The sequence below is a fragment of the Echinops telfairi genome, unplaced genomic scaffold, assembly GCF_000313985.2.
Source record: "Echinops telfairi isolate 266 unplaced genomic scaffold, ASM31398v2 ScPeMD7_7468;HRSCAF=8506_2, whole genome shotgun sequence".
NCBI classification, from domain to species: domain Eukaryota; kingdom Metazoa; phylum Chordata; class Mammalia; order Afrosoricida; family Tenrecidae; genus Echinops; species Echinops telfairi.
This window is the reverse complement of record NW_022111371.1, coordinates 4272819-4284855: the sequence shown is the minus strand read 5'-3', so window position 1 is coordinate 4284855 and position 12037 is coordinate 4272819. Positions and strand designations below refer to the sequence as shown.

At 42.4% G+C, this 12037-nt stretch overlaps 1 protein-coding gene across 1 annotated transcript in view; it reads right to left on the bottom strand.

Annotated features, from left to right (window-relative positions):
- Positions 1 to 1073: 1073 nt before the first annotated feature.
- The window catches only part of CLNK (cytokine dependent hematopoietic cell linker), a 116185-nt gene continuing 105221 nt past the window's right edge, over positions 1074 to 12037 (bottom strand). The window contains exons 12-13 of the mRNA XM_045284406.1: positions 9765 to 9920; positions 1074 to 1515 (exon numbers count right to left, since the gene is read on the bottom strand). Coding sequence (XP_045140341.1) covers positions 1381 to 1515; positions 9765 to 9920 — 291 coding nt within the window. The 3' untranslated portion in view covers positions 1074 to 1380. The remainder of the gene's footprint in view (positions 1516 to 9764; positions 9921 to 12037) is intronic.

Below are 12037 nucleotides of genomic sequence, written 5' to 3'. Positions count from 1 at the left end.
AGCATCTAGGAACTAGAGGAAAGTTGTATTTTTCATCATTGCTACATCACACCCTGACTGGCTCATCTCCTCCTTGAGACCCTTCTGTAAGAGGATGTCCAGTGGCCTACAAATGGGCTTTGGGTCTCTACTCCGCACTCCCCCCCCCGCTCATTCACTATAATAATATTTCTAATGCTTCCATGTCTCTTCAGTCTTCCTTATGCAATGTCCAACTTTCACATGTATATGAAGCAGTTGAAAATATCATGGCTTGGGTCAGGTGCACCTTAGCCCTCAAAGTACCCCCCTTGCATTTCAACCCCCTAAAGAGGTCATGTGCAGCAAATTTACCACTACTTAGCTGTCCGTGTTGTACTGTGGTGGCTTGTGTTTTGCTGTGAAGCTGGAAGCTATGTTACTGGTATTTCAAATGGCAGCTGGAACAGGTTTGATGGAATGATACACTTAGGGAATAATTGAAATGTATGCTGAGAAACCTCCCAGAATAAAAACCTGGTGATCTGCTTGTGGAAAAGCAGGCAATGGAGAGAAGACAGAGGAAGGTTCTACTTTGATAACAGGGGCTCAACCATGGGTCAGAGTTGAAATTATACTTAAAAAAAAATAACTGGGATAAATACATATATCAAATCATCATATAGTTCAATCACATCCAACAGAATTGTTCATTTTCTAGCACAATCAGCTTCCAAACATTCTTTTTCTGTATGGATCTGTTGCTGTCATCACTCCTTTACCCCACCACTACCTCTGTGCTCCTCTCCCCACAAATCTACTTGCTCCCCTCCCCACAATTCTACCCTTAATCTACTTGCTGACTCTATAGGTTCATCAGTCCTAGTTTTCATACCCCCCAAAATCAAAAAATATATATCGCAATTTCAAGAGTGCTGGAGAGTGATCTTGTGATCATCTCACACCAGAAGAGAAGTATCTGTGAATTCGGTCTTTCATTGACATTCCTACGTGCCCTTGATCTTCGTCTCACATGTGTTCCCTGCAATTGAATTTCCATGATGTCAAACGGAATCCAGCTAAGTTGCGCCAGCATCTTGAGCACAAGGAATCACCATATTGTTGTGAAGGCGTGATGTCCTTTTCCAAGGACTGGTCTCTCCCCATCACATCTCTCTGGTATTTTCTGCTTTCAGCAAGATTCATGCGACATCAGCAATGATATCCTTTGGTCTGTGCACTTCTCTGAATCGAACTTGAATTTCCAGCAACTTTCTGTTAATATCCTGCTAAGATTTGGGTTACAGCATGTTTTTTGCTTATTCTAAACATGGACTACTTTGAAGCCACAGAAAATAATAGTTTGCGATAAGTTAGGAAAGGTAGAGGCCTCCCCTGAGGAAAGATGAAAGCAGGGTCAGGCTACCAAGGTGAGAATGGAAGGGGCTGAGTCAGGTAGCATTGCTCCCTTTGGATACCGGTTTTGTCTTTCCCGTCAATCAGGGTAATAGGGAAACTCCTGTAGTATTTGATGATGCTTTCCACTGAATCAAACTTCTGAAAAACAAAAGAAAGAGTTAATGCAATTGTATGTAATGTTTACAAAACCCTCACTGCCAAGGAGTCAATTCTGAATCAAAGCACCACCCAACCCCCAACCCCACCCTGCCCACCCTTATGGGGCAGGGTAGAACTGACTCCGTACATTTCCCAGACCTTAACTCTTTACTGGAGTAGAAAGTTCTGGATTTTTTTCCAGGGAGTGGCTGGTGGTTTTGAACTACTGACCTGATAGTTAGCAGTCCAATGTGTAAGCAGTACGCCACCAGTACACTCCTTAAGTAACATTGGTGTTTATTAAAGGACACTCTAAAATGCCTTGTTTTACAATCCTGCAATAATGGTGATCTCTGAGTAGAAGCATGGATAGCCACGCAAAGTGGGTGAGTGTGAGTGGGAGGTTGGGAGAATGCCTTAAAATTGATTATAGGTTTTACAAAGGATGCTTGTACCTATGTATTTACCAAATATATTTTTTGTTTAACCAAAGATATTTTTTACATGGATATTTATCTTTGCTGAAAATGTGCTCCTGAATGTAATGGAGCATGTAGGGGGCAAAGGTAGGAAAATTAGACATAATCTAATACTTTAAGAAATGGAGTCACTGGGTTTGAAGATTCAGGTTCATAGTCTAAGGGCACTTCAAGGTCAATTGGCATAATATCGTTCCCAAAGACAATGTTCTACATCTACCATTTGGTGAGCAGTGGCATGAGTTTTAAAAGCATGTGAGTGCCTACCTACGGCACAATAATTTGTGATTCTCTGTACAGAGGGAAGAAGAATGAAGACAATTGAAGGCATCGGAAACAATTAGTTCCATAGAATCATGGGCCTAGTGAACATCAATTTCCACTACCCTGAGTCCAGTAGAATCAGATGGTGTCCAGCTATCACTACCAATTGCTCTGAAAAAGGATACATTAGAAATTCCTGTATAGATAGAGTGGTAGAAAAATATAATGAAAAAAATACAAAATTATATAAAAACTTTTGTACAAAACAAAATAGGCTATTGACTGGCGGGACCCTCAGGGATGTGGCCTTGTTACCCTTCAAGTCTGGAAATGAAATCATCCCTTAGGGCACATTTTTTGGCCAAGCAAGGGACTGGTTTATAAGGGGAACAAAAGTATCCGTGAGATATGTACACCGCAGAGTAAGGAAACATTTGAGTTCAAAGGGCAGCATTTTTTCAAGGATGAAGCTCAGAAGGGTTAGGGAAGAAGGAGACATAGAAACAGTAGAGATAAGGAGGAAGTGCAATCTGCGATGTTACACTATGAAGATTGCAATCAGTGAAATGAAATAAAATGGGTATGAATGGGTGAATGTACAGCTGATGATCCACTCTGCAAACCTTTACCCAATTCATACAACAAAACAAACAAACCCTCCCAAACTTACCTTTTCTTAAGGACATAGATGAGCTCATGTAACAAATTGTACACTTACAAACCTTCAATAACTAACTGAAAAGCTGGAGTTCAAACCCTTCCAGAGGCATTTCATAGCAAAGTCCTAGAAATGTGCTTCTGAAGGTTCTTAGCCTGTGAAAACCCCGCGAGGTCAGTTCTATTCCCTAGTTGTTCCTCCTCATCTGTTCTTAGTCTGGAAGGTCCGGTGAACCCTGTCCACTATGGTGATCCTTCTGGTGTTTGGAACACCAGTGACAGAGCTACCAGCATCACAGCAACACCCAAGCTACTACAGTGTGACAGATTGACAAACAAATGGCGGAGCATGAAGAAAGTCTTCTGACAAAGGATATTTAATCCTCCAAAGGGGTCCTTGACAAGGATCGTTAGAGAAGCACCTGGGAGATGTGAGTACACCTTCTTGATTGTTGGGATGACAGTGGCTTGGTTGATGTGACAATCAGTGGACAAGGCTGGTGATCTAATTAAAGGCTATTTGGAAGTTCTTGCACCCAGAGCAAAGTCAGTTAATGAACTTGGCTGCTAGTTGAGAGGCTGGAGGTTGGAGTCAGCTCGGAGGGTTCTCAGAAGAAACACCTAGCCATCCATTCCTGGAAAAACAGTCTCTGAAATCCCTATGAGCACCTTCTGCTCCCACCTGCGTGGGTCCTTATCAGCTGGATCACGTCAAGAGCCACTGGTTTACTGACTAGTTATTAAATTATTACAGGTGTTCTTTTTTGTTAGGAGACCACGGGATATTAAATTGCAGGGGGAAAGCTATGTCTGTTTTAGTTTAGCTTCCTTGATGTGTCGTTTCTGGTGCTTTCATGAATACAAAATAAAAGAGAAAGATGAAACGGCATCTGAAATGTCAAATCACATAATTTCCATTATCCTAATTCATTATTCTAAAAACAGCCATCATGCTCCTTAGAGGCAAGAATGGTGAGACGTTGTCTCAAGTACATTAGGCATGTTGTCAGGAGAGACCAGTCCCTGGAGAAGAACATGCTTGCTAAAGTGGAGGGGCGGTGAAAAAGAGGAAGGCCTTCAACCAGATGGATAGACACAATAATGAACTGAAACAAGAACAGGTGAGGACGGTGCAGGGCCGTGCAGTGCTTCATTCTGTTGTGCAGAGGGTCGCTATGGGTTGGAACCAACTTGATGACACTTGAAGACAACAATCCTCTATGAAAAGAAAATGCTTAATTGTTAACATTCAAAAGGCATAACAAGTCTTTTATTCATTCATTCATTTTTAACAAGACATCTGTGAATGGGAAGAAGCGGCTGTCAGGGACTAAGGAATCTATTGGGCCGACCAGCAGCCTCATGTACAGCAGAGGGAGTGCTGCCCAAGCCTACAGCAGCATCACAACGGGGTGGTGTTGGGGCTGATGGTTGCAGGCACTGTGCCATGCATTTCACGCAGTCTTCACCTTCTTCATTGACCTTTTGTTTCACCCAGGATGTTGTCATTTTCCAGAAACTAGTCTCTCTTCATATATGCAAAGTGCATGAGATGAAGTCTCACCATCCTTGCTTCTAAGGAACATCCTGGCTACCCAAAAACCAAAACCAAACTCACTGCCAAGGAGTTGATGTTGACTTATAGAAACCCTAGGTATATGGACCCGGGTAGAACTTCCCCTGTGAGTTTTCTAGACTGTAGCAATACACCTGGTGGTTTCAAATGGCCGACCTTGCATTTAGCAGACCAGAGCATAACCATGAAGCCACCACGACGTCTATTCTGCCTATAGTCTGTCAGATAGATTTGTTTATTCTTCCGACAGCCTATATTATAATTAATATTCATTGAAAACACTATAATTCAAATATATCATCCATTCTCTGGTCTTATTCCTTCAATATGGTCACTTGAGCCTTCGATGTTTCCTTCCGTTCTCTCAGCTTGAGAAATGGTGAGCATGTTCTTACCTTTAGTTTTCTAACTCTCGGTCCTTGCTCACTTCATTATTATATTTTACTTTGTCTTCTTGAGCTACGCTTTGATTTTTTTTTCTCTGCTCAACTTGTTCACTTCATTTAGCTTCCAGTTGCTTTGGCTTCTTTAGATTTACAACCAAGTGCCACTGTCCTCTGGTCTTTATTTCCTGTTTTTACATGACCTTCTGTTTCCTTCCTGTATGATGTGCTTGACGTCATCCCACAGTTTGTCTGGCCCTCAGTCATTATAGAGGCCAAATAGTCAAATCTGTTAAATGAGTCAAAAATGTTCTTAAGATGGTGTTAAAATTCAGGTTATATGTATTGTATTTTGACTCTCATGAACCTGCATTAATTTTCTTCAGCTTCAATCTGAATTTGCTATGAACAATTAATGGTTTGTTCCACAATTGGCATTGGGCCTTGTTTTGGCTGATGTTATTGAGCCTCTCCATTGTCTCTTTCCACAACTGTAGTTGGTTTGATTCAGGTGTATTTTATGTCATGGCAGCATACATACAGTGGTCATTTATGTTGTTGAAAAAGGCATTTGCAGGGATAAATCATAGTTTTATAAAAGCCTATCACACAATATTCATCATTGTTTCTATAAAGTCTTATTTTTCAACTACTGAGCTTTTCTCTTTGTTTCTAATGTTCAAATTCCAACTACCAGTAATGTATCTCGATTGCATTACTTATACGGTATAATTATTTATATTTTTCATCATTGGCTTTAGTGATTGCTGTGTTAAGTTTGAATAATAATCCTATTAATTGGTCTTCCTTATTGTTAGGTGCTGTAGAATAGGTTCCAACTCATAGCGATCCTATGTACACAGAACAACACACTGCTCGATCGCCATTGTTACACTGGAGCCCATTGTTGGAGTCGCTGGGTCGATCTTTCCTCGCTTTCACTGGTAGGCATCTGGGTATTATCCTGTCACAGACCGCAGTGTTACAAGAAAGAGATTAGTATTCTTTTTGAAAACGAGTGAGATGCCATTCCTCTTCAATTTGTCATTCCTGGCATAATGTGCCGTGTGGTTGCTACATATCATCATATCAATTCTGACTCTTAATGAGCCTGTATGTAACCGTATGAAACACTGCCAATCCATGCCAGGCTCATAAATTGTTGCCTTGTTTGAGCACCTGGTTGCAATCACTGAGATAATCTATATCACTGAGGGCCTTCCTCTTGTTAATTGGTTCTCCACCTTACCTTTGGCCATGTGCCTTTCCAGGGACTGGTCTCTCCTAATAACATGTCCAAAGTACATGAGATGTAGTCTCGTCATTGTAAATTCTAAGGAACATTCTGGAAAACGTCTTCCAAATCAGACTTGTTTGTTCTTCTGGTAGTCCATGTGACTGGCTATGCACAGGATATTGAACTTTTTGTGATCATTTCATTTTGATGACTTCCAAATTTCTTAGATTCATACTTTGTCCAAACTATGTTCTGGTGGTTATCAGTAGATAGGTGCAGGTGTTTCTAATCATTTTGAGTTCGGCCATGACAGGTAACCAAAGTCCTGAAAGCATTAGTCTATACTCACTATGAAGGTAGGTTCTACTTTGAGAAAGCACCACTCCCCCGGTTGTGTTTGCAGTGCCGTTCAACCTGAGGGGCCCATTTTCTAGCAATATACCAAATAGTACACTCCTGCTATTCATAAGGTGTTCAATGCCTAATTTTTCATAAGTAGACCACATCTGCCTTTTTTCTAGTCTGTCTTAGTATGGAACCTCTGCTAAAAGCTGTCCACCATGGGTGACCCTGCTTGTATTTGAAATATCAGTTTCAAATATTGAAATATCACATTTTCCAGTATTGAAATATCACATTTTCCAGTATCAAAGCAACATATAAGCCAACACGACATGCCAAACTGATAGATAAGTGCTGGAGTAAAATAATAATGAATAGCAAAGTCCATTAATCACAGATAATTCCCTACCCCGCCCCCGCCCCATCCCCATCCCCACCCCCACCAAATCCAAACCAACATGCCATCACATTAATTCTAACTCATAGTGACCCTATAGGACAGAGTAGAACTGGCTGTGTGGGTTTCCAAGATGGTTAACTCTTTACGGGAGTAAAAAGTCTCATGTGGTCAGAGACTATATCCTAGTTATTAAAATGATACAGTAACAATAATGAAAAATACTCACTAGTATTTATCCTGGGATTGATGTGTTCCAGGCACTGTTCTGAGTGCTTTACTTTGATTAACTCAGTAACTGCCACACAAGATTGACAATGGGTGACATCTTTCTAGTTTCCACATAACCTTTGCTCACTGGGGTTGAACTTGGAGGATGCCCTTGCTTACTTATTCCCTTTGTGCTGATTCATGCCCAAACTTGCCTTCTTTCCTTTCTTCCTTTCTCTCATTTTTTCTTGTTTTCCTCTCTTTGTCAAAGGAGGACTCTCCTAGGCTTTTGCTTATTACCTGTGTGACTGTGGTCACCTGTTTAACTTTCTGATACTCAATTTCCTACATCTGGAATGAGAAAACTAATTACATTGGAGAACTATTGATGAAAATGAGACTCTAAACAGTAGGCCTGGCATTACATATCTATATTACATATTAATATCAATATTGCCTGAAAACTAGTCTCTTTGCTCCCTCCTCCCAATTTGTTGATACGATCATTAAGGAATGGTTAATTTTGTCATTCTTTCTCACCTATCCCTCATCTGTAGGTGTATCCTGAGATGGGCATGCTCTAGGTGGCTATGAGTGCTGTAACAAAGCTCACATTTATTCAGGAGGCTAAGGGCCCTGGTCGTGCCATGTCTAAGGACTCAACTGCTATCCAAACTGCCATCAGTTCAAGTCCACTAGCCGTGTGAGGGAGAAAGATGTGGGGGTCTGTGTCTATAAAGATCATAGACTTGGAAACCTTATGGGGAAGGTGTCTGTTTTAAGGGGTCCCTATGGGTTGGAATCCATGAATGGCCATGGATGAATTGCCCCTGTTCTCAAAATAAAGAGGTGTATTGAAGGTCTAAAATTCAGCACTTGTGAATGGGACCTTTGCTCGGAAATATGGTCTTTGGAGATGTTATCAGTTAGTATGAGATTTGTGTTAGACTAGGGTGGGTCTGAATCTTGTGGCATAGTTCATACGTGTTGGGCTAACTGCAAGGTCAGCAATTTGAAACCACCAGTCCTTCCTCAGGAGAAAGACAAGGGGCTTTCTACTCCTATAAAGAGTTAGAGTCTCAGACACTCACAGGGGAAGTTCTACTCTGTCCTATAGGGTCACTAGGTCTCAGAATAAACTTGGTGGCAGTGAGTGAGGGTAAGTTTTAATCCAATATAAGCAATGTCTTTAGCAAACAAAAAGAGAGACAGAGAGATACAGACAGAATCTGGCCAAATGAAGACAGAGGTAGATATTGGGATGATGCATTTATAAGGCCAGGGACACCAGAGATTATCAGGAAACACTGGAAGGTCGAAAGAAGCAAGAGAAAATCTTTCATTAGCGCCCTCAGAAGCAACACAGCCCTACTGATGCTTTGATTACAGATGTCTAGCCTCTGAGGATATGAGAAAATACTCCCATTTTATTGTTTGAAACCAACCAGTTTGTAGCTCTAGATCAGTGGTTCTCAACCTTCCTAATGCCGCAACCCGTTAATACAGTTCCTCATGTGGTGGTGACCCCCAACCATAAAATTATTTTTGTTGCCTCTTCCTAACTGTAATTTTGCTACTGTTATGAATCATAATGTAAATATCTGATATGCAGGATGTATTTTCATTGTTACAAATGGAATATAATTAAAGCATAGTGATTAATCACAAAAATAATATATAATTATATATTGTGAAATATTTATTTCTAATTACAAATCAATGAAATTTTGTCTTGAAGCATGGTGTAGCATCGGTAACAGTCTTCACACCAGGTACTTGTAGGTGGGCGTATCTGCATGTGGGTGGACCCTCCCGGACACGGAGAAAGGAGTGGGGGTCTCAGTTCCTAAGACCATCGGAAATTTGTGTTTTCCGGTGGTCTTAGGCGACCCCTCTGAAAGGGTCCATCGACCTCCAAAGGGGTCGTGACCCACAGGTTGAGAACCACTGCTCTAGATGGTTTGTGCTCGATTGCCAACTTAAAGGTTGGCAGTTCAAACCCACCTAAATGCCACCATGGAGGAAAAGGCCTGGAAATCAGTTTGTATTACAGCCAAGAAAACCCTATGGGGCAGTTTTATTCCATGACACATGAGGTTGCCACGAGTTGGAATGGCTCAGTGCAACCAGCAGTCAAAAACTGAATCTAATACATGGACCCAACTCTACAGAGGACTTATGCTAATGGAAATCAGAAGTTTCTGCAGTAAGAGTGCAGCTCCTGAGAGGGGAAGGGGAGGGGGAGGAAGTGTCACATTTGTATGGACATCAAGGACGACGGCCTGGGAGGTGGGTTTATCTGGGTCTTGCAGAATGTATTTCCTTCTACAGGAAAAGCAATGCCGATGGCACAAAGAATGGTCAAGGGCTGGTCAGTAGCCTGTTGTGCTGAAGTGGAAGGAGCTGGAAGGGTGAGATTATATTGCCCACCTCCTGCAGCTGTGGGCATAAGGAAAGATGACTTCGGTCACTAGTAATAACCAAATTCATTGCCATCCGGTTGGCAGGCAGAGTAGAACTTCCCCGGTGGGTTTCTGAAGTTGTAGACAGCCTCATCTTTCTCCCACAGAGCAGCTGGTGGATTTGAATTTCTGGCTCTGTGGTTAGCAGTCAGTGCGGAGCCCACTAAACCACCTGTCCTCCCCAGTGCTTCCCTTAGGAGGTTCCTGTAGTGTTGCAGGGGGAGCAGAGAAGTGATACTGACCTCGCCTCCTCTGAGTCCTGTCCCCAGGGCAAACTGCCCATCCTTCTCCAGGAAGCGGATTTTCACATTGTAGACTTTGTTTCCATAAAACACCACCAAAACATAGGGCTCTGAGCTGGATTTCGAGGAACAATCCCGGACCAAGAAAGTCCCATCCTGAAGAACAGAGAGTGACGGTGAGCTTCCTAGACCACAGAGGAAAGCAAGGGCACTACTGTGGCAATGACGCCCAGGACAGTCATGGGGAGATGCCCAAATGGCGACAGGGTTTGGCAATTCAGTAAAGTATTTGTAGTTTCCATATGCGTAGGGCATCTTGTTATTTTTTGAGGAGTGGGTCACACCAATCATACCACACTTCCTTCATCCCAATCTCCCATTCTCTGCATCATCCTCAGGGTGCTGCCTAAATCCTTAGCACAGCAGTGATGGGTAAGCGTGCTAGCATCTGCCTTGCCCTTTTAGCTCTTGTCACTCCTTCAGCTTCCTGCCCCTAGGTCCTACCTCTAGCCAAACAACCACCTTCTGAAGCCATCATCAGTCTGAAGGTTTCTGATTTGCTACAGTCTCTGCTCCTTAGACCCAGGGGTGGTAAGACTTCATCTTATATACTTTGGACATGTTGTCAGGAAAGGCCAGTCTCTGGAGAAGGACACCATGCATGGTAAAGTCGAAGGGAAGTGAAAAAGAAGGCCCTCAAGGAGATGGATTGACACAGAGCCTGCACAAATGGGCTCCAGCATTGGAACAACTATGAGGACGACGCAAGGCCAGGCAGTGTTTTATTCTGTTGCGCAGAGGGTCTCTATGGGTCAGAACTGACTTGATGGATGGCACCTAACCACAACAACACAAATAACAACAACACTTTCTGAGTGAAGTCCCTGGGTGGTACAAACTGTTCACAAGCTCTCCTGCTTACTCAAAGGTTGGAGGTTCAAGTCCATTCAGAGATGGCTCAGAAGAAAGGTCTCGCCAAATTTCAGGCATTGAAAAGCCTATGGAGCACAACTATGCTCTGACACGTACAGGATCACCCTGCATGAGATGGATTCGATGGCAAATTTTATAAAACACTTTGTACACAGAGTGACCCTCCTCTACCTCTCCACCTTCTCCCCTTCATCTGTGAACATTCATATATTTCCCGTCTTGCTGAGATATTATTCTAGAGACAATGGGAGATATCACAGAATTGCTACAGTGGTGGGGGGGTGTCTTAGAAAAATGAATTGAACCTCTGTGAGAGGACATGACCTCCTACACATGAGTACAGCACAGAAAGGGGACTTGAGGTTCGGCAGGCAGTGACATCAAAATGAGTGGAGAGACTGAGGGATGAGGGGAAAAATATATGTAGATATGTGTATATATATTTAGAGAGAGAGAGAGAGAGTCTGGATCAAGGGTTGCAGCTGTCAGTATGGATTGCAACTCGATGTATAGAAAGCCCAAATTCTCACAACTGGACTACTGGGTAACATCATGATAAACAAAGAAAAGATTGAAATGGTCAAGCATTTGATTTTGCTTGGACCCACAGTCAATGTTCGTGGAAGCAGCAGGCAAGAGATCAAAGGATACATTGCACTGGGCAAATCACTGCACACGACTTCTATAGATGTTGTAAAGCAACAATGTCACTTTGAGGAGTAAGGTGAGCCCAACCTAAGGAATGGTATTTTCAGTCACCTCATATGCATGTGACAATTGGACATCAAATAAGGATCAATGTATTTGAATTATGGTGCTAGTAAAGAATATTTTAAGTATCCTGCATGAACTGTCAAAGGAACAAACAAATCTGTCTTGGAAAAAGTACAGCCAGAATGCTCCTTAGTGGCACAGATGTCGAGACTTCATCCCATATACTTTGAGATGTTATCGAGAGAGATGAGTCCCTGGAAAAAGACGCATATTTGGTAAAGCAGAAGGGGAGGGGAAAAGAAGATGATCAATAGGATGAATTAACACCGTGGTTCCAACAATGAACTCCAACATAACAACAATTGTGGGGATGGTGCAGGATGGGTGGTGTTTAGTTCTTTGTTCATAGGGTCAGGAAGGATCAGAACTGACTCGGCAGCACCCAAAACAACAGGGAGCCCTGGTGGTGCAGTAGGTTAAGCACCAGGATGCTAACTCCAGGTCAGCAGTAGTTCAAACACACCAACTGAGAAAGATGAGGCTGTCTGCTCTCATAAAGAGTCATGGTCTCAGAAATCCTGTGAAGCAAGTCTACTCTGTCCTCTAGGGTCGCTATGAATCAGAAT